The sequence below is a fragment of the Grosmannia clavigera genome, assembly GCF_000143105.1.
Source record: "Grosmannia clavigera kw1407 unplaced genomic scaffold GCSC_89, whole genome shotgun sequence".
Taxonomy (NCBI): domain Eukaryota; kingdom Fungi; phylum Ascomycota; class Sordariomycetes; order Ophiostomatales; family Ophiostomataceae; genus Leptographium; species Leptographium clavigerum.
The window spans coordinates 337,556-357,574 of NW_014040569.1; the positions used below are offsets into that span (position 1 = coordinate 337,556).

Sequence of the window (20,019 nt, forward strand, 5' to 3'; positions counted from 1 at the left end):
AACACAAGCCACACTACCCCCCGCCCCGTGTACACGGCAGGAAGATGTCGCAGTACTAGTATGATAAAGAAGGAAATACAGTGACATGAAAATCAGCAATTGTCGACACCGGTGTGGGCCATTTACTTTACTCGCCCTATCAGCTTGTCCCCCCCCCGTCTGAGACCTCTCCATCTATTCTAAAAAGGTCTCTCTCTGCAGGCTCTCTCTTCTCTGACGGGAAGAAAGTCTCACGGCAGCTAACTCGGCTTCCGCGAACGCCAGCGCTGCCATTGTGTTCACTCCGGTGCCGTGATTACCGACGCATTGTGCGGAAATGAACAAAGGCGTGGGCATGAGCCTGGGGACAACAAATCGGCGTTGTCCTTCTTCACCCTCGTCAGTTCCTCTCGCACACACGACAACACTTCCGCCTTGCTTGGGCCATCCAGCTTCGGCTTCTTCAGCTGGCACTCTGCCAACATTGTCAGCAACAGGAGACCTCCGGGCTGAAAACCACGCAGACACCTTTCTTCCCCGAGGCCAAGCGAGTACAGGCAACGAAAATGCTTGCAGAATTCTCTCTGTTGGCCAAAACAATGACTTCAGAATTTCTGATCCCATGCGTCCCCGGCATTATACCTCGCTTGTGCCAGAAGGCGATTTTTCGGCAACGCTTCCACTGCCGTATATCACACTTCCTCCTCTTTCTATCCCACACTCACCACATACTACTCACTTCTTATCCACGAAGCCCCTGCTTCCGCCTCCGCCTCATCTTCCACACCCAGAGGACTTGTGGAGGATGAAGTCATCTCAGCCGGCCAGGGGCGATCCCATAACGACACACGACAACAATGACCAATCCCCAACCGGATGGCGCTCTTCTGCGCCCCAAAGCCGAAGAAATAGTGGCCTTGGGACTACCCAAACTCGTCCTAGTACGGCACAAAGTCGCAGGAGCAGCCAAGCGAGTCCTCATCCGAGCGTGGGCTCTGTCGAAGGCAACAGATCAAGCTTGCAGAATCCGACAGCTGTCAAGGTAGAGCTAACACCTACGCCACCAACAACGGGTAAAGGAAAGAAGCAGAACCATTTGTTGGCTTCCTCTGCAGCAGTTCAGACACCGACCAAGTCAAGACGGGTTCGTACCGGTTGCCTCACATGCAGAGAGCGACATTTGAAATGTGATGAGAGTGTCCCTGATTGCCTAAACTGCCGCAAAGGTAGCCGGGAATGCAAGAGAGGTCTACGACTGAACTTTGTCGATATTCAGACGAAACCAATCCCTTTCGTGCCACCTGTATCGGAATGGACTGGTGAGCTTACCCCGAGGCAGACTAAAATTGTCGACACTGAAGCTTACTTTTCATTGACAGTTTCCTTCATCGACGAGTCTCGATTGATTGCTTCGGAATACGCCGGGGGCGTCAGTCGTTATCCCCCTTCCGATGAGGCGTTTATACATTTGCCTGAAGTGAAGGCTCGTGCATATCCCGTCGCCAAACGCAGGCGCCTCTCCGGAAACACCAAAACCCCCGACAAACAAAATGGCGGCCACTGCGGATCAGCACTCGCCGTTCCGAACCTGCCGTCATCCGCGAGCCTAGCTCGAGGACTGGTCGGTATAGATACGGTACCCCCTAGTGCATTGACTCAAGAGAGAATACAAGCTCTACCGATCTCTAGCATTGGCATTAACGAAGAGGGCATCTTTGGTCTTGTGCCCATAAAAGAAGAAACAAACGAGCGAGCAAGTGACTCTTTCGTCAGTGACTCGTCTAGCATTGCTTCGCCGGTGGTGCCCCAAATGAGAAAGCCTTCATCTATCACGTCTTTCCGTGCAGAACTAGGAATCACCTCCGGGGGCGTTGTCTCGAGAAATAGGACCCCTCGTGCCGGCACACGTCAACCTCGCAATGCTTTACCTGACACGCTACCCACACCTCCGTCCGAGAAGATACATGTTGGCAGAGAGACTGGGATTGGCGTCGTCAAGTTTGGCAACGAATTCAGTGACAATATAGGCGAAAAAGAATATCTCAGCTCGCCGGATGAGATCCTGTACATGCAAGTGTTCATGGAAAAAGTGGGAATCTGGATGGACTTGCTGGACAGAAATAAACACTTTAGCCGCATCATCCCGTTCTTGGCTCTCAAGTCGCCCATGCTACTCAACGCATTCTTGGCCTGCGGTGTCAAGCATCTGACATTGACGAACCAGGTCAGCAAGGATGGCAAGGCCCTACTCTACTACGATACGTCAACCACTCAGCTTTTACGCAACCTACAGAATCCGGACAGAAATATGACAGAGTGTGCTACAACTGCTGTCGTTTTGAACGTCTACGAGATTATGAGCGAAGAGCCCAATGACCGGATGAGCCATATTGCTGGGGCACGCGCTCTGATTCGTGAGTGTGGCTGGAACGCTCAGAGCGAAGGAATTGGTGCCGCTTGTTTTTGGCTCAACATTGGTATGGAGGTGCTCAGCTGTCTCTCTTTCAACTGGCCAACAGCATGGGACCCGAATCACTGGGGGCTCGACCTTGGCTTCGTCGACGACTTCGTTGGCCGCAGTGACAAGAGGGCCATTGAAGCTTCGGCTCATAGGGGGGATGGAAACAAAGACCAGCCGGACGACGAAAAACGAGTAGCTGAAGCACCAACAGACAATACTGGGGATTGTGCTGATGAGGTGTGGACACACCGCATGTTTTACATTGTTGCGAAAATAGCCAACTTTCGAGCCAACATTCCTCGGTTTCAAGAGCCGTCGCCCCATGTCGAGCAATTACGCCTACAGAATCGGTTTACCGAGTGGAAGCTTCTGAAAAGTCTTTGTGATGGTTGGAATCGCGAATGTCCGCGTTCCATGAAGCCGTTCGGTTATCTCTATCCAACACAGATCTCCCCTTCTGGATCGGTCTTCCCCAAAGTCTGGTTAGTTGTACACGCTGCGCCCTTTCTTCTTAACCGGGTACTAATAGTCTGAAAAGGCTTGTCAGGCGAGCTGCGGTGATCGGCCGCCTACTGTACCACACAGCTATGATATTGCTTCATCAAACCAACCCGATGAAACCTTCGGACTTGGGCGCAAATCAAACGGCCCAGATACATCATGCGCACCAAGTATGCGGGATCGTGGCTCACACAAAAGACGGTGGTGTAATCAGTGTGGCCTTTCGCAGTCTCGTCATAGCTGCACATGTCTTGCGAAACCGCCGCGAACAGGACGAAGTGACTACACTCTTCAACAAAATAGCCACAGAAACAGGCTTGCGCACTGTGAAAGTATACCAAGAACTGCTCCATGCTTGGAAGCGTGACAATGACGTGTGGGGCGTTGCATCCTCTGCATCTCCCTCTGATTTCAGGTCGCCTCTTGCAGAAGTACCCGCAAGCGGTGTTCTTGGAAATGGCTTTAGAAGAAGGTCTGCGCTCAGCTCTGGGCCAGAATCCAGTCCTACGGCCATCACTGGTCTCAGCCTATACCTTTCTGGAGCACAACCAATCTATCGAGAATATCCTGGCCCAAGTGTCGGTGCTTCAACCACAGCCAGACATTTCGTTCGAGCGCCAGGAAGCTCTGCAATGACTGAGTCTTCTGGCCACATTCACATGCACCCTACCGCCTCAGTCTCCTCCATTATGTCGTCATCTGCATGTGAAGGAATGTCCCCATCAGCGAATTCCTCGCCAGGGACTCCTGGTCCGACAGCTCATGGACAACAACAAGTAGTAAACCCATTGCTACGTGCAGACTTCAGTCTGCCTGATCATCCATACAAGGCATTTTACAAGCCTCCCAGCGAGACAACGATGTGCAGCACGCATACAACCTGGCAAAGATATGATGTCTGAAGGGGTTTTGTACATTATAAATTCGCAATGCTTTTCTTGCGACTCCTTTTTTGACTCTTCCACTGCTGATTTTTATTTTTATTTTTGTATCTGTACCCCTTTAACGTTTCCTACGAATGTCAGGAAGCACATCCTATCATCTTATTGTATGCCACTGGTGGGAAACAGCAACGACTAGACGGCCTCATTGTTGGGTTCAAGAACGCTCCGACAGGATTGGAAACGGAGCTTTCCGATTTGTGTACTTGTCTGGAGATGTAAATAATGGATACCCTTTATGAGTTTTGCATATGATGTCAATATCTAATGTCTATATCAAGGAATGAGATGGAACAATGCCCCTTTTGACTATCAGCGTACAGAAATGATAGATCTATACGTCCAGACAACAAATACTCTATCCCGTTCAAAAAGCTGGGGCAGATTCAGCTTTGAAGACAGAAGGATCTTCGGCAGCGGCCTTCATGGAGGGCAGGCTGTCGACTTCAGGGGATGGAACGACGATGCCGTAGTGATGGTAAGGAAAGGATTCGAGAGAGGCGAGATACTCGGACCAGCCATCGTCGATCTGGCCAGCAGGAGTGTCGGCGCCAGTGTCTCCAGCCTCACCGGTAGTGCCGGCGAGGACGTCTGGCTCGCGGCCAGCATACTCCTCTTTGAGGAGTGGGTGGGGACACCAGACAACGCGCATGCCAGCACGGCGGCCAGCCTCAACGCCCGGGACACTGTCCTCAAAGACGAGGCACTCTTCCGGGGTGATGGGAGGCTCACCGGGCGAAAGCGTGTCGTTGATGGTTTTGAGGGCCAGCAGGTAAATATCGGGCAGGGGCTTGCCCCGGCCGGGGGCAATGCGGGAATCATCGCCGAGAACGCGGCGAGGGGCCTCGAAGACGGAGAAGAGATCTTGCAGATGGGCGGTCTTGAGGCGGAAGTTGGCCGCGTGGGAAGAGGTGGCGAGGGCGATGTGGACGCGATGGCCAGTGGGAGTGGCGTCGGGCAAGTCCCAGTAGCGAGTGCGGCCGAGACAGCGCAACAAGTCGACGACACCAGGCAGCGGCTGTGTGCTGGGAAACTTGTCGGCCTGCAGGACGGAATTCTCCTGGCGAAACTGCTCCTGGGAAATAGGCAACTGGGCCCAGGACATGAAAACGGCGTTGGCCTGGGGCATGGGGCGGCCCTGCATCTTGGCCTTGATGGACCAGGGCATGTCCGGGCGGCCGTAGCGGGCGAGGATGGTATTGATGCAGAGAGTGTAGATGTCCTCGGTGTCGATCAGGAGGCCATCCATGTCAAAGAGGCACGCCCGCACGGGTGGAAAGCTGGCGATTGATTGCGCGATTAGCAAAGCGTGGTTCCACTTTCAGGGCGCCTTTCTCGGTCGCCGGGAGCTGCAGGGTGCATACTCTGTCTTGGGAGCCATTGCGTTTTTTCTGCTGTGCGCTCTTGTCGGGTTGCTTCCGCAGGATCACGGCGACGCAGAATTGACTCAGATGAGGTGAAAAGAAGGATGAATGTCCAACAGCGGCGCTTGTGTCTATTGTGGTTAGCGTGGGATTCTAGGTCCCGCAGGTGGACAGAAAGTGGGACTGATGGCGTATGCAAATTGGCTATCGACCCCTCTTGGCCAACTTATCGGGCAGGCTAAAAACCAGAAGACAGAAGGGGGAAGAAGCAAAGATCGCGACGAATGTACACAGCCAGCCGCCACGCATCCACGTGAGACTGCGATGTCTGGGCTCTCTGGAACCGCCAACGGGCCTCATGCAGCAGTAGCAGCCGGGGAAGAGAAGAGGGCAGACGAAGGCGGGGCGAATCCGACGATGAAAACTGGCCGTGATGATGAAGATACAGCAGCAGGCAACGAGACGGAGGACGAGCCAACCGGCCTCTCTCCTGAGCAGGAAGCAGTAAGATTGGTGTCTCGTTTGTTTGATTTTTTTTTCCTTTCATTCTACTGTTTTTCTTCTTTCTCGTCTCTCTCTCTCGTTTCACTCCCCTTGTCTTTTACGTCTTGCTGATGTGACTGTGCCAGGAGCTGCTGGCTGCAGCGAATGCCCACAAGGCCGAAGCCAATGCGCACTTTGGCCATGGCCGGACCGACGCCGCCCTGACGGCGTACGAGGCAGCAGCGGCGGTACTACCGGCGCACCACGACTACGACCTGGCGGTGCTACGGTCCAACATGGCGGCCTGCCACCTGAAGATGGAAGCATGGAAGGAGGCAGTGACAGCGGCGACGCAGGCGCTGGATGCACTGGAGCGTGAGAAGAGGGAGAAAGAAGGAGGAGAAAAGGAGAAGGAGGAGAAAGAAGGAGACAAAAAAGAGGAGCCATCTGAGGACGAGGTGGAGGAAGAGATCATCAGTGCCGGGGCCAGCAAGGCGGCGCCGATAGCCAAGGCGGCGTTGACACCAGCTCAAATGGCAGCTCGCGACCGCGAGCGTATCCGAGCCAAGGTGCTGCTGCGGCGAGGACGCGCTCGCGCCATGCTGGGGGGCTGGTCGAACCTGTCGGGTGCCGAGGAGGACTACCGGGCGCTGGCAGCACTGGAGCCCGACAGCACGGCGCTAACGGCGGCCGACCGACGACTGATACAGACACAGCTGCGGCAGTTGCCAGCTCGGACAAAGGCGGCACAGGAGGCTGAGATGGGCGAGATGTGGGGGAAGCTCAAGGAGCTCGGAAACGGGATCCTTCGGCCGTTTGGCATGAGCACGGACAACTTCAAGATGGTCCGGGACGAGAAGACGGGCGGCTACAGCATGAACTTTCAGCAGGGATCGTAGGGTTCCCACGATACTCCGTACTTCATACAGCTTTCATCTGCAACTTGAACCGCTGCCAATGCGCCCATGACCAATGACAGCCGCACCTTCCGTAAAAGTGGAGATGACCTGTCCCAATCCGGAAAACGAGCTTTTCCCCCCCACAAGCGAGAATTAATGCCTGCTTCCGTGATTTAGAAACACAACGGTTCTTCTTCTTGCAACCAAAGCACAGCAGCCTCCCCACCCCCCCCCCCCCTTTTCCTCCTGCCCCGGACGCCCCAGCCGGCCTGTCGTCGTTGGCTACTATTTGCTTTGCTCGCGTTCTTTGTCGCCCCTCGGAGCCTGTCAGCTGACGACTGCCTGCCACCCACACCCCCCTTCTTCCTCGTCCAGCCAAAGAAGCACCCACCCACCCATCCCGAGAGAGCACACACACGTGTTTCTTCTCCAGCTGGCTGGCACACGATCGGCCGGCTAGCTGCGGCCCCGGCCGAGAGCCGTCAAGCGAGACGTGGTATTGGGCCGTTGCAGCCAGGCCTTCCGGGCGTCTGGAAATGCAGAATGGGCGCCTCAGGGCTGTCCCAAGAGCAGTCCGATGCATCCGCACCCGGCTTCTTCCAGGTGATCTCCCTGGGCGATGCCAGCAGCAGTGCCCAGCAGACACGTGACTACAAACGGCGACGCACCCACAAGAAGTCACGGGGCGGCTGTTCCGCCTGCAAGCTGAAGCGGGTCAAGGTAAGCACGGAGGAAGTAGTGGACAGTCGTGGGGCATCAGCGCGCTAACAGGCCCTACGACTAGTGTGACCAGGCCCTGCCGACGTGTCTGCGCTGTCGACGCAACCAGCGCGAGTGCGTGTATGAGCATCCGAAGACGGGTCCGGATGGCGAGCCGGCAGGCTCTGTGGTCGGACAGACGTCAACTGCACTCGTCCAGCGGCCATTGCAGGCTAGCCGACCAGAAAGAGGGACGACGACGATGACGATGACGAAAGCCGTCCGATTGGACGCCATCTCGGCCACTTCCCGTCCCAATTTCCGCACGCTCTGCGACCAGCCGTTTCCCGACAGCGACCAGGAACTGGGCACGTCTTCGGCCGCGCTTCTGCACCACTTTGAGACGGTTGGCCGTATTGCCGTCTTTGACATGCCCGATTTTGTGCGGTCTATTCTGCCGCTGGCCGTGCGCCACTCCCACCTGCGCGGCACCGTTATCTCCGTGGCGGCCTCGCATCTGTGCCACTGGGCCCCCGGCAGCCGTGAGAACCGGATAGCCTTGCTCTACCAGCAGAATATGGCCATGCAGGCGTATCGCCAGGCCCTGTCGATGCCGCTGGCCGAGCAGGGCCAGGCCGCCATTGACGCGCTGCTGATCACGGCCATGATCATCAACATGCTCGCCTTTATCGTGCCCACGGACGAGTCGGACGTCGTGATGGAGTGGCACGGGGCAAGCAAGAACGGTCACCAGGGCTGGCTGGGCCGCAGCCCGAGCGCCAACCTGGACATTGATCCCCGTCGGTCGTGGGTCTTTAGCACGCAGCCCAACCGGCTCGTCTGGCTCGCCGTGGCCATGGGCCTGGCCCCGCTGATCGAGGCCACGGCTCCGTGGCGCACAAACAGCTCGCTGCGCGACCTCTTTGCCAACAGCGACGACGAGCGGCGCATCCTGTCGGGAACCTGGCAGAGCGTTCACCGCGTGCCGCAGGCCTGGCTCGACCTCTTTGGCATCGACCGCCGCATCAAGCGGTATGTGAAGCATCCGGCTCCGGAAGAGGCCCGCTTGTCGACGTCTAGCCGTGCTAGTAGCCAGGCCAACCCCAGCAGTCCCAGCGGAAGCAGTGTATGCAGCAGCAGCAGTGGTGGCAGTGGTGGCAGTGGTGGAAGTGGTGGAAGCAGCAGTGGCAGTGGCAGTGGCAGTGGGAGGGCCAGAGCCGACACGGCTGTCCAGACAGAGGCAGACCGGCTGTACCGTAGACCTCTGCGCGTCTTGGCCGAGCTGTGGACGCTGCCGGCCAACGGACGGACGGTGCTGCTCTACTTTCAGTTTCTCAGCCAGCTGACGCCCGAGATCCGCCATCTCCTCTTTGTGCGCGACCACAAGACCCTCTGGCTCTTCGGCATGTGGATGGGGCTGCTGTGTCGTCTCGTCGACGTCTGGTGGGTGCCGCGACGCGCCCGCTGCGACTTTCGCGCCATCCGCCTCTGGCTCGACCTTGCCGGCGTCCATCGTCGGCCCGGTCCCGACGGACCGCTCTGGCGCCAGTTGCTGCACGACCTCGACCGCACGTGGCAGTACGACTTTGCCGGCGACACAATGGTACAGCAGATGCGCTACTCCTTTCAGCATATGCCTTCCGTCTAGGAGGTCGGACCGGTCTTGGATACGACTCTGTAATGCTAGTATGGACGTTACGCAGAATGATGACGATGACTTTGGCTTTAGGCTCTGTATGCATTGCAGGCGGTTTCGCTTTTTTGTATACGCTGTATGCTGTCGTAGTCTGGACGACTCAATAATAGAGCACTATCTTTGCAGTGGATCAACTGATACTCGCTTCAGTCTCCTGTCCTACATACAACTCACGTCCTCGTTAGCGCAGTTTCATTCACTCAACTTGTCAGCTACACTTCACTTGCATTTCACCATAAACCTGACCCATCTCCAGACAGCGAAGCTGTTCCAGCACGTCTACCCTCGCCTTCGTCTAGCAGGAACAGCCAGAACAGGTTACGATCCGACCTCATTCCCCAGCTTGTCGCAGGCTCTTGGTTGCTCTCCTTTCGCCTGAACCCCCCCTGTCCGAGTGAGCAACACAATCACAACCCATCCATCTGCACAATGGCCCATCCCAACGTGGCCGCCGTTGCCTTGAGCACGCTGTCTGCGCGAGAAACCGAGCTGCTGATCCTGGCGATGCAGTGCTTCGTCGGAGGCGAGCCCAAGGTAAACGATACGGGTCCCCGACTATCACCACGTTCTCTTGCTAACTGCCAACCAAAACCAGATCGACCACCCCAAGTTTGCCGCTGCAGCCGGTCTGGCCAGCCCCAAAGGCGGCATGGACTCATGGTACCGCATCCGCAAGAAGCTCGGCCTCATCACCACCCCGGCAGCCAAAACTCCCCTCAAGAAGGAGGAAGTCGGTACCAGTACAGGCACTGACGCTGCATCCGGAGCCGATGCTGCGGTTGCCACCCCCAAGCGCGCTCGAACCAAGCGCAAGGCCGTCAAGAAGGAAGAAACACAGGACCAGGACGATGGCGATGCCATCAAGACCGAAAATGACAACTCTTCGGAGCCGGCAGAGCCCCCCAAGAAAAAGAGGACGGCCACCCGTCGTCATGCTGACACTGCTGTTCCTGTCTTCCATGAAGACAATGTGAATGGGCCTTTCTAAAACAAAAGAGGCCGAGCTCTGGTACACGATGTGAGACACTCGTCAATTACCATCCACTTCATCATGCATCATAGAATCAATGAAGACTGGCTCAAATTTCCTGGATGACTATCTCCGGATAGTGCCGCGGATGGCGGTTTATTTCCTAAAAAGACGGATAGGGAATCTATAGTAAATTGTAAAACATGCGCAAACGAATAAACCAAGGAAATGTGCTCTGCTCAAAACACCCCAAATATAAGCCGAGCTCATTGAGTCGCCCGTACGATCTGGTCGACCGCCTTTGCAAAATACTCGACGTTGTTCGTGTTCAGACCGGCCATGCTGATCCTCCCGTTCTTAGTCATATAGATGTGGTAGTCCTCACGCAGCTTCAGCACCTGCTTTTCCGACAGGCCCGTAAACGAGAACATGCCGATCTGGTCGGTGATGTGGTTCCACGTTCCCGGCGTGCCCAGCTCTTCGAGCTTCTCCCGCAGCGCCGTGCGCATGCCGATGATGCGCCCCGACATCGTCCGCAGGTTCTCCTCCCACTCGGCAAACAGTGCAGGGTCGTTCAGCACTGTGCTGGCAACACGTGCGCCGTAGATGGGCGGGTTGGAGATCTCAGACCGCTGCAGCACTGCCAGCTGCGATGCAACCCGGCTGGTGGTGTCGGCAGCTGCGGCCCCCGGGGCCGACACAAAGTGCAGGCAGCCGGCCCGCTCGCCGTACAGACCAAAGTTCTTGGCAAATGACTGGGCCAGCAGCAGCTCGAAGCCCTGCTCGACAAAGTAGCGGATGGCGCCGGCATCGCGAGCGAGATCGCCCGAGGCGAAACCCTGGTAGGCGCAGTCGAAGAACGGCAGGTGGTGCTTGCGACGCAGAATGTCGGCGATCTGGCGCCACTGCTCGGCAGTAGGATCAACACCGGTTGGGTTGTGGGCACAGGCGTGCATGAGGATGATGGAGTGGTCCGGGGCAGCCTCAATGGCCCTGGTCATGCCGGCAAAGTCGAGACCTCGCGACTGCTTGTCAAAGTAGGGATACAGGGCGGTAGGCAAGCCGACATTGGCAAAAATCTGGTTGTGGTTGGCCCAAGTCGGGTTGGAGAGGTAGACGGTGCGGTTGCCATGGAAAAAGCGGTCGAGGAAGAGCCCGCCAAGGTGGCAGGCACCGGTGCCAGAGATCGTCTGGACCGACACAACGCGCTTCTCGACAATGGCCGGCGATGAGGCGCCAAAGATCAGCTCGGCGGCCTTGCCAGTAAAAGAGGCCAGGCCAGCAATGGGCAGGTATTCGTGGTTGGCTTCGGGATCATTGCGAATGATTTCATCGGCCTAGCGAAAACCAAAAATAAAAATCAGCTCATGTCCTCCATCGAACAGGTGAGGGCGGGGAATAAGGATTCGCAAAATACGGGGTGCATTCGGGGTGCACCGGCGTTATTTCGGCAATGGGCTATGGGGCAATGTATGGGGTCTGGGGTTGGGCGCGTGGGGGATAAACCCAGCAATAGCGAATAGCTTCAGTCTCAATGGAGAGTGCCATTTTTAGCAATCGACCTCACCTTTTTGACCACCGGCAGCACCCATGGTTTGCCGTTGTTGTCGCGATAAGCACCGATTCCCTGGACAGTAATTAGCAAGTCGTGTAAAAATAGATTGTGTAGGCTGAACACAGTGAGTCCAGATCAGGAGGCGCACGATGTGCGCAAACACACAAAGCACGAGACACAAGGCACAAAGCATAAGCACAAAGGAAGGACGAAAAGCGCAAGTCTTACCAGGTCCACCTTATCTTTGCTCTTGTCGGCGCGGTATTCACGCATAAGCCCAAAGAGCGGATCCTCAGGTGCCTGGGGCACAGCGTCTGCCGGGAAGCTGGTGGCGCTGACGCCGTTTGTCTGGGCAGCCATGTGTTGTGCGATGTGATGAAGGCGGTCGGAGGCCGTAGAAGACGATGGGGATGGGAGAGAGGAAGAAAGCTTGGAGGAAAGAGAGTTGAATTGCGCGGCGAACACTGAAGGGGGTGAATAAGGGAGAAGATCAGAGCCAGAAGCCGCCGAAAAAGTGGAGCGTGCGTTTGCCATTCTGATGAAGGATGATTAGGAGTGATGGTGCAATAAGAGGCAGCGCGTTGCAGACGGGATGGATTTCCGAGCTGGCCTTTTCGGAGAGAAGAGAGAGAGAGGCGAGGGAGAGAGAGACAGAGGGTAGATAATGGGAGAGAGGGGTTGTCGCCGGAACCGCAGCCCGTTGATTATTATGCAGATGTGCCTGCAACAAGGTAGGGGGTGTGTACGAGTACTCCGTACTCGTATGTGGAAGGTGCGAGGTGCACGGTGCAGGGTGTCTAGGGCGCGACCGCGGAGAAGGAACGCAGAGACGGGAGGGCCACAGGGCAGCTACGAGGCGACCGGAGAGCTAGACGTCCGCCTGTATCGTCCGGTTGTCCGCCAGAGGCCAGGGCGGGGCCGTTGGCAAATCAGAGCGCGGCGAATCAGCGGTTTCCGTTTGGGAATGAGACCACCACAGCTCTAGCTGGCACACGCTGAAGGGCTGTGTGAGTCACCAGACTGGTAACAAGATTACGGTGGAGCAGGCGATTGCCTGAGGACGAGCAGTGAAGGAAGGAATCGGTCTTGGCCATCTGGCACGGACGAGGTCCAGAGATATCAGCAAAGCAGCATAGCCCAGCCAGTCGCATGTGAGCTGATGCCAGACCCATGAGCTGATCAGGCCGAGGCAAATGGCGGGGGTTACGGGGGAGGAGCAAGATCATGACACATTGCCGTGGCGTCAGCCTAACTTGGTCTTGTCTGGTACGTGTATCAGAACGAGGCCCGATCAATCCGCCTGCGAATAGCGGACTAGCATGTACGACGTTCTCGTATGCGCATCGCCGGAATGCGACAGCAGCGGCGCAACGGAAACGAAAAAAAAGGCGGGCGACCTGGTCCTTGTCCTCTGCTCCGTAAAAAGCCTAAAAGGGCAAACGGAGAAAAGGGCCCTAAGGGCGATGGAAAAGGATAAATTGAAGAAAATAGGGGCCCTGTGTAGGGGGAAGGGAACGGGGGAAAAAATGATAAAAATATTGGGGAAATGAGAAATGAGAAAAGACCAGAGGGAATCTACAATACGACGTACTCTGTAAGATACTTGGTAGTTCGTACGAGTTGTACATGTTCGTACTCCGTACCCCGTAGCTCGTATATCTTATCTCGCCCCGTCCGGCTAAAAACAGTAAGCCCCGTTACCATTAGCATAAGGTCCCCCACACATCCTCTGAGCCGCACCTGGTGCATCGTGCAATTTCCCATCGGCGCGCGCTCCTCGTAAGATGTGTGTCAGCCGCTCCCGTACTCACACGAAGAAATCCCACACCACCACGAAGAGGCACAGGCCGCTGGCTGCGTAGAACGTGTACCGTGCCGCGCTCGGGCGGTCTAGCGCCTTCTTGAGCTCCTGATTGCCGCGCGCCACGTTCTGTGCCGTATTGACCGAGTCCGCCACCATCTGGTCCACGTGTGCCGACTGTAGCTCCAGGTTGCCGACGAGCATCGACTGCAGCTCCGAGATCTCCACCAGTGACTGCTCCGCCGCGCTGTGTGTGTTAGAGCGGTGTAGGCGGTGTGGGAAGAAGGAAGAGCAGGACGGGGACAAGGGAGGGGAAAGGAGAACAAAAAGAAAAAGAAAAGAGGAAAACCGGAAAGGAGCGGGAGAAAAAAAACTCACCGAACTTTGTCCAGCGTGGTCTCGTAGTACTTGAGCATGTCCAGGTTGTCGTGCTCAAACATCTGCAGCTGCTCCTGCGTCAGGCCGGCCTCTGTGTCGAGGGCGGGCGAGCTGTCGTGGCTCTTTTCGTCCTGTTCCAAGGCTGTTGCTGTCGCCATTCCTCCACCTCCTCCTACCCCGTATCCCGCCACCGTCGTCTCCACCACCATGCGCGCCACCCGCGCCTCCATCATCGTCTGCTGTGCTTGGCCGCACGCTTGCAGCCGCTGTCGTAGCAGCCAGAGGATGCTCTCACGATGGGCTGCCACCTGGCCGAGCGCCTCCTCGGCGGCGGCCTGCTCGGCTGACCTGTGCGACGGCAGCAGCGCGAGCCCGGCCAGCCGCATGCCCATCCCTCCGCCGCCCAGGCGGCGCCGCACGAGCGCCCGCTGCGTCTCCTGGTGCAGGGCCTCGGCGTCGGCCAGGCCGCGGATCGACGCGTTGAGGTCGCGCAGCAGCCGCTTAGCGTTGCCGTCAATCTCCTCGCGCTGGCCGTCGGTCAGGCCGGTCATGGTCGTCGTGCCGCCCACATCGCCGCGCCGCGGCTTGATGCGCCGCGGCCGTGCTGTCGAGAGGTAGGCCGGCCGGATGTCGCCGAGCTGCTTCGAGAGCGTCGCGATGTGGCCGTTCTGCGCGCGCGCACATCGTCAGCCTGGTCTTCCTCGCCTTTACTCTCCCTCGCTGAAACCCACAATTCGGTAGGCCTCCTTGAGAAAACCACTCGTCGTGTCCGGGACGCCTTTCGCTCCGGTCGTCGGCCGGCCGCCATGCTTCTTCAACAGCTCGTCAAAGACGGCCGTCAGATCGGCCGCATACATTGTGGGCAGTCCGGGGCGCAATTCTGTTCTGGTGCCACTGCTGCTTCGTCTGCTGCTGCTGCTGCTGCTGCTATTTGCGGTGGTGCCTCATTGGCTGTGTTCTCTATCTCGGCATGCTCGTAAATTCGTGTTAGGCGAGGCCCGTCAGTTCTTCGTCGACAGCAGCTTGGTCGTCTTGCGAGCTTGTGAAGCTCAAATGTGGCGACGTTGCTAACAGCCACAATGAGTTTGCTGTGGCGCTTAGCGACCCCACCCACCAACTCTGACCTTTGGAGGCACGTGCCAAGACGTCACTTAAACGCAATACTCTCCTGCCTTTCGTACCCTTTTCGGCCGGACATATGCCGGTCCTCCGACCTCTCGTGGCCGAAGCTTCCGATACCGCTTCGTTGATGATAATCCCCTCACAGCGGACTTGCTCCGTCTGGGCAGCCGTCTCGTAAGCAACCAATCAGGTTCAGCCTCATCAAGCGGTCAGATACCAATGCGGTGTTCGAGCTTGTTGCTAGGCCCGTAGATCTATCTTCCTGTTCGTGAGGCTACCGGCTGATCTCTGAACTGCCCGGAAATAAGTCGCCTCCCGTTGTTACCCTGCGTCCAGACGTGAAGGGGGCCCACTTCTACTGCCTTTCGACAGTATTTCCATTATGCTCTCCCGGCTCAGGACCGCCTGCCCGATCAAGACGTCCGGCCGCTGTAAACCAATCAGGCAGGAGCCGACTCGGCGTTGATCCGACAGCCTCGCTGCGCCTTCCTCAACTCTTGTATATCTGCTTTCCTTGTCCGTCTCTTTCTGGCTCGAGCATTTACTTGTCCGGCATCGATATACGGTATCCATCCAATGCTGCCATGCATGCTCATGAATCCTCCGCACAAAAATCAGTCAATCCTGATGTAGCCGTTGCCAACACCCGGCCGGCCAAGCTGGGCGGTGAGCCGGCGTTGGACACCGACTCCGCTGCAGCCAATGCTGTACAAAGCCACGAGGAAGAACGAGAAGAAGCAGCGGGCCGCTTCAGCAGCTCAGACAGCGACTCTGACGACTCTGACGACGTTGACGGTCTCGGCGTCAGCGCCCACACCATATCGGCATCGGGAGCCGCAGCCGCCGCCGCAACCACGGCCACGTTTGCTGCTCCCGGCGAAACCGGTCCGCCGCCCGACAATGTCAACGATCTGGAACGGCTGGCTCGCGTCAACAGCGGCCCCGTCTACAGCGTCTTTACTAGCCGCCAGAAGCTCTTCATCGTCAGCGTCGTGACCATGACCAGCTTCGTCTCGCCCATGACGGCCAACATCTACTTCCCGGCCCTCAACCCGATCGCGGCCTCGCTCGGCGTGTCCGTCAGCCTGATCAACCTCACCCTGACAACATACATGATCTTCCAGGGCATTGCACCGACCGTCTTTGGCGACTTTGGCGACATGGCCGGCCGCCGGCCCGCCTTCATCATCGCGCTCGTCATCTACTTTTTTGCCAACATCGGCCTCGCCCTGCAGGACAGCTATGCCGTCCTGATGGTCCTGCGCATGATTCAGAGCGGCGGCAGCAGTGGCACCCTGGCCCTCAGTTACGCCGTCGTTGCCGACATGGCCGTCAGCTCCGAGCGTGGCAAGTACATGGCTTATGTCGGCGCCGGTGTCAACGTCGGGCCTGCTCTCAGTCCTGTCCTCGGCGGTCTCCTGTCAGAATACCTCGGCTGGCGCTCCATCTTTTGGTTCTGCTGCATTCTATCTGCCTGTCTGCTGCTCGTCTACGTGCCCTTTGTACCTGAGACGTCGCGCAATGTCGTCGGCAACGGCTCCGTCCGTCCGCGCTGGCTCAACAGGACCCTACTCGACATCGTGCGCCAGCACCGCCATCCCTCCGACCTCCCTCCACCGCCCCGGAACAAACTTCGCTTCCCTAACCCGCTGCGAACCCTCCGCGTCGTGCTCGAGAAGGACATCTTCCTCATTCTCATCTTCGCCGCCATGCTCTACGTCGTCTTCATGATCTGCGTCGCCACCTTGTCCACCATCTTCGCCGACCTCTACGGCCTCGACAACCTGCAGATCGGCCTCTGCTATCTGCCCTACGGTGTCGGCTGCTGCATCTCTGCCATCGCACAGGGTCACGTGCTCGACTGGAACTACCGCCGCGTCGCCCGCAACATCGGCTTCACCATCGACCACAAGCGTGGCGACGATCTGTCCGACTTCCCCATCGAACTCGCCCGCATACAGCCCATGCTGCCCCTCATGGTCCTCGGCATCTTCGCCGTCATCGCCTACGGTTGGGTCCTCGATTTCCGCCAGCCCCTGGCCGCCCCGCTCGTCATCCTGTTCCTGATCGGCCTCGGCATCACCGGCTCCTTTGGCATCCTCAACACCCTCGTTGTCGACCTGTACCCCCAGGCCCCCGCTACCGCTGTCGCCGGCGTCAACCTAGTCCGCTGCCTCTGTGGTGCCGGTGTCATGGCCTTTATCGAAACCATGCTCGTCCGCCTAGGTCGCGGCTGGACCTTCACCCTGTGGGCCCTGTTGTGTCTAGCCATGTCTCCCATTCTCTGGCTCATCTACCGCCGTGGGCCACAGTGGCGGAAAGAGCGGCGCCTGCGGCTCGAGAAGAAGGCCGCCGAGCAAAAGGACCTCGCAAGACGACAGAAGGACCGGGCACCAGGAACCGTCATGGAGGTGGAGCCACAGACGTCAGTAGCCACGCATATTTCAGAGAAGTAGATTTCGAGTGGAGGCAGGGGGAGGTATGAGCTTACAATGCTGGATAGCAGTCATTGGCTTTTGATTCTACAGAGGCCAATACAGTTGCAGATATGTATTTACGATGTGATGTGAGATGGCAATATAAGACTTTTCTGGCCCAAAGAGAACAAATCGTACTTTATTAGGCCTAACAGTGTTGGCTCTACTTGTCTTGGTAACCAGCTTTCCATATGCACAGTATCTTTGTAAGTTCTGTGAGTTTAATACGCTCTGGGATTGAAAGATGTCCATCACTGAGGTGTTGCTATCGTTATCACTCATAACAGTCTTCAGACCAGTCTTTCAATGGGTACCTATCACAGGTCAATGTAGAATAGACTGTACAAAAGCAAAACTATATTCTTAAACTAATCGTACATACAATCAACAACAACTTTCACTTAATGACTACATCTCTGCGAATCTAAAATACACATGTTGGGCAGGTCCATTTTTCACTGAAAATATGTCATTTTTCTGTTCTATCCTCTGGTGTGTGTACATGTTTCTAACCAAAGTCCGGTGATTTAGTACCGGCGGTGTCGGTCTTGAGAGGAGATTATTCTTTTGATCTTGCGCGTATCGAGATTGCAATACGCAGATGATCGCTGTTATGTTGAAATTAAGGAACTGATGCGTCGTAGCTAATTCGAGAAGCCCGCCTAGAAGGTGCCAGTGAAGAACGGGTTTTCTTCTCACAGTATATACTTTTCTGTTAGATGTGTTCCTCTAGTATATAAGTCTCGGCACATGCCTCGAAATTAGTCCAGTGTGATTGTGCAAACGTAGATCATTTCGGGCTTCACAAATTCGACACAAATTCGACGGTAATGGAGAATTCAGTTGTTACCAAGTAATGACTTGCACCGATAGACTTGTACATTGATCCAAAAGTCATGACTTCTTCCAGGTTGATGAGATTATTCAAACCTACCGTGACTGGCATAATCAGAAATAAGGCCATGTCGCAAAATGTTGGTTTCGATGGCGAAAATTCCTGGTATATAAATTGAGGGAGGTCAGCTAATGGCTGAGTTGATGCCCTCTTATTGAACAAAATTAATTTACACATCAGTGCCGAAGCCCAAGGTCAAACAAAACACAGAGGGACACTCATCTGTTTGTCAAGCACAGCGGCACTGATTCGAACTTGGGGCTCAGATGGATTCCTATAAAGGACGAGGAGTGGGTTACTGTGTTTGTTTATTCTCTTTTTTTTTTTTTTTTTTTTTTTTTTTTTTTTTTTGAGGAACGGATGGGTGGGTGTCCATAATTTCAAGGATCCTTCGATTATTTCACCTGTGATGAGAACCTGCAAGCATTAGCTAGGATGCAGCAACTGCTGATGTTTGCAATATGTTTCTGAGGCGCCTTACATGAAAATCTGCGACAATGTGGCACCGAGTCGGTTATCGCACTGAGGCTCAATGACAACATGGCCTGGTCATAATGTAGACCGAAAACGGGAGATGGAGATCAAGTGACCGTAGAGATGAAAGCGATAATCAGGAAGAAGAAAAGTAAGAATCTGCGGGCGATATAGGAGTTTGGGTATGAAATTTTTGAGAGGTAAGCACAGCCAATGGCAGGAAGTATTAAATTCAAATGAATGATAGGGGGAAGGGACAAAGTAGACATGAAGAAGAGAGTATGCCAGAGGATGTGAAAGACTGGGCATTGTTCAAGGAGCTTTCCTTTTCCTCGTGTTCGTCAATGTCTCCTTCCTAAAGACGTTATTTCTGTTGCTGATAGCAAAAGGAAAGCGCATATTGGCAGTCGAAACGGGGACCTTCTACAAGCAGACTTTATAAGGTTGTAAGTACGGAAAGTGCAAGTTATGTGGGTGGTCTAGGTTATAAGGGAGGAGAGAAGTGCACCATTCAGTATCAAATGATGGATCTAAAGGACGAGAAAAGGAAGTCATATTGGCTGTGTGCATGTTGTGCGAAACGTCGTGCAGAAAACAGGAGCGATAAAACGCCAAATTCCCTTTATGTGTTATGTGGAAGGAACCACATTTGCAACCTGTTAAGAGCATTTCGACCTGTCCGGTCACAAATCTACATAGTTCTAGCACAAGTATCGTGAAAAGGATCAGCGAAAGAGAAGCCAGCCCAAATATGGTCGGTCTTAAGGTGAGACAGAAGAACAAAGGTTCTAGCGCAACCGAGAGGACATGTGCCTAGCAACAGTTTATAGGGTACTTCTATATTAAGAAGGCTATCGTCATACATTAATTTCTGTAGAGATCATCGTACGAGAATAGTGGGAAAGTGCAGCTCTCGGTATGCTATTGCCTAATTTGTTTTTCGTAAATAAGCACTGGCACCTTCCTGTAAATTAAGATTTTTATACAAGTGCAGGCTGATCTTATAGCATGTAGTGTCAAATACAGCAGGGGCGTTGCAGCTTGTCTATTGGCGTTTAGTGCGTCTCGTCAGATCTTGCCGGCATAACTTTAAGCTACGCCAAAGTCTAAATTAGTGGTGTTAACGAAATATCCTGTTTCTGTTTTGCGCAAACTCCTCTGCTATTCGCAGACCCGAAACTGTAGATGGGGAAACACCAGGGCCGTCATACCACCGTCGCAGCGGCGGGTGAGAAGACCGGAAAGAAGCCCATCGGGTTGTCCTCGGCTCTACTTCCGTCGTCATTTCAAGAATCCTGACGACCTTAGTCCCCTGGCTCTACGG

At 55.5% G+C, this 20,019-nt stretch overlaps 8 protein-coding genes across 8 annotated transcripts; 5 read left to right on the forward strand and 3 right to left on the reverse strand.

The window, feature by feature from the left end:
* Positions 1-836: 836 nt before the first annotated feature.
* Positions 837-3,577, forward strand: CMQ_5747 (c6 zinc finger domain containing protein; the record flags this gene model as incomplete). The annotated part of the gene is made up of 4 exons (XM_014313334.1): positions 837-967; positions 1,669-2,922; positions 3,245-3,273; positions 3,357-3,577. The coding sequence occupies 4 exons, from the start codon at positions 837-839 to the stop codon at positions 3,575-3,577; spliced, it is 1,635 nt and encodes a 544-aa protein (XP_014168809.1).
* Positions 3,578-4,249: 672 nt separating this feature from the next.
* CMQ_5676 (HAD superfamily hydrolase) lies at positions 4,250-5,263 on the reverse strand (the record flags this gene model as incomplete). Its single annotated transcript, XM_014313263.1, has 2 exons — positions 4,250-5,162; positions 5,247-5,263. 2 exons carry the CDS (start codon positions 5,261-5,263, stop codon positions 4,250-4,252), a joined length of 930 nt encoding a protein of 309 aa, XP_014168738.1.
* Positions 5,264-5,570: 307 nt separating this feature from the next.
* Positions 5,571-6,628, forward strand: CMQ_5777 (tetratricopeptide repeat protein 1; the record flags this gene model as incomplete). The annotated part of the gene is made up of 2 exons (XM_014313364.1): positions 5,571-5,750; positions 5,876-6,628. 2 exons carry the CDS (start codon positions 5,571-5,573, stop codon positions 6,626-6,628), a joined length of 933 nt encoding a protein of 310 aa, XP_014168839.1.
* Positions 6,629-7,171: 543 nt separating this feature from the next.
* On the forward strand, positions 7,172-8,975 carry CMQ_5732 (c6 zinc finger domain containing protein; the record flags this gene model as incomplete). Its single annotated transcript, XM_014313319.1, has 3 exons — positions 7,172-7,348; positions 7,413-8,359; positions 8,588-8,975. The coding sequence occupies 3 exons, from the start codon at positions 7,172-7,174 to the stop codon at positions 8,973-8,975; spliced, it is 1,512 nt and encodes a 503-aa protein (XP_014168794.1).
* A 477-nt stretch (positions 8,976-9,452) lies between these two features.
* CMQ_5662 (uncharacterized protein) lies at positions 9,453-10,011 on the forward strand (the record flags this gene model as incomplete). Its single annotated transcript, XM_014313249.1, has 2 exons — positions 9,453-9,557; positions 9,619-10,011. The coding sequence occupies 2 exons, from the start codon at positions 9,453-9,455 to the stop codon at positions 10,009-10,011; spliced, it is 498 nt and encodes a 165-aa protein (XP_014168724.1).
* Positions 10,012-10,259: 248 nt separating this feature from the next.
* On the reverse strand, positions 10,260-11,908 carry CMQ_5651 (aspartate aminotransferase; the record flags this gene model as incomplete). The annotated part of the gene is made up of 3 exons (XM_014313238.1): positions 10,260-11,330; positions 11,561-11,620; positions 11,777-11,908. 3 exons carry the CDS (start codon positions 11,906-11,908, stop codon positions 10,260-10,262), a joined length of 1,263 nt encoding a protein of 420 aa, XP_014168713.1.
* A 1,447-nt stretch (positions 11,909-13,355) lies between these two features.
* CMQ_5577 (snare protein) lies at positions 13,356-14,584 on the reverse strand (the record flags this gene model as incomplete). Its single annotated transcript, XM_014313164.1, has 3 exons — positions 13,356-13,583; positions 13,733-14,395; positions 14,459-14,584. The coding sequence occupies 3 exons, from the start codon at positions 14,582-14,584 to the stop codon at positions 13,356-13,358; spliced, it is 1,017 nt and encodes a 338-aa protein (XP_014168639.1).
* An 849-nt stretch (positions 14,585-15,433) lies between these two features.
* Positions 15,434-17,305, forward strand: CMQ_5680 (major facilitator superfamily transporter; the record flags this gene model as incomplete). Its single annotated transcript, XM_014313267.1, has 1 exon — positions 15,434-17,305. One exon carries the CDS (start codon positions 15,434-15,436, stop codon positions 17,303-17,305), a length of 1,872 nt encoding a protein of 623 aa, XP_014168742.1.
* Positions 17,306-20,019: the final 2,714 nt, after the last annotated feature.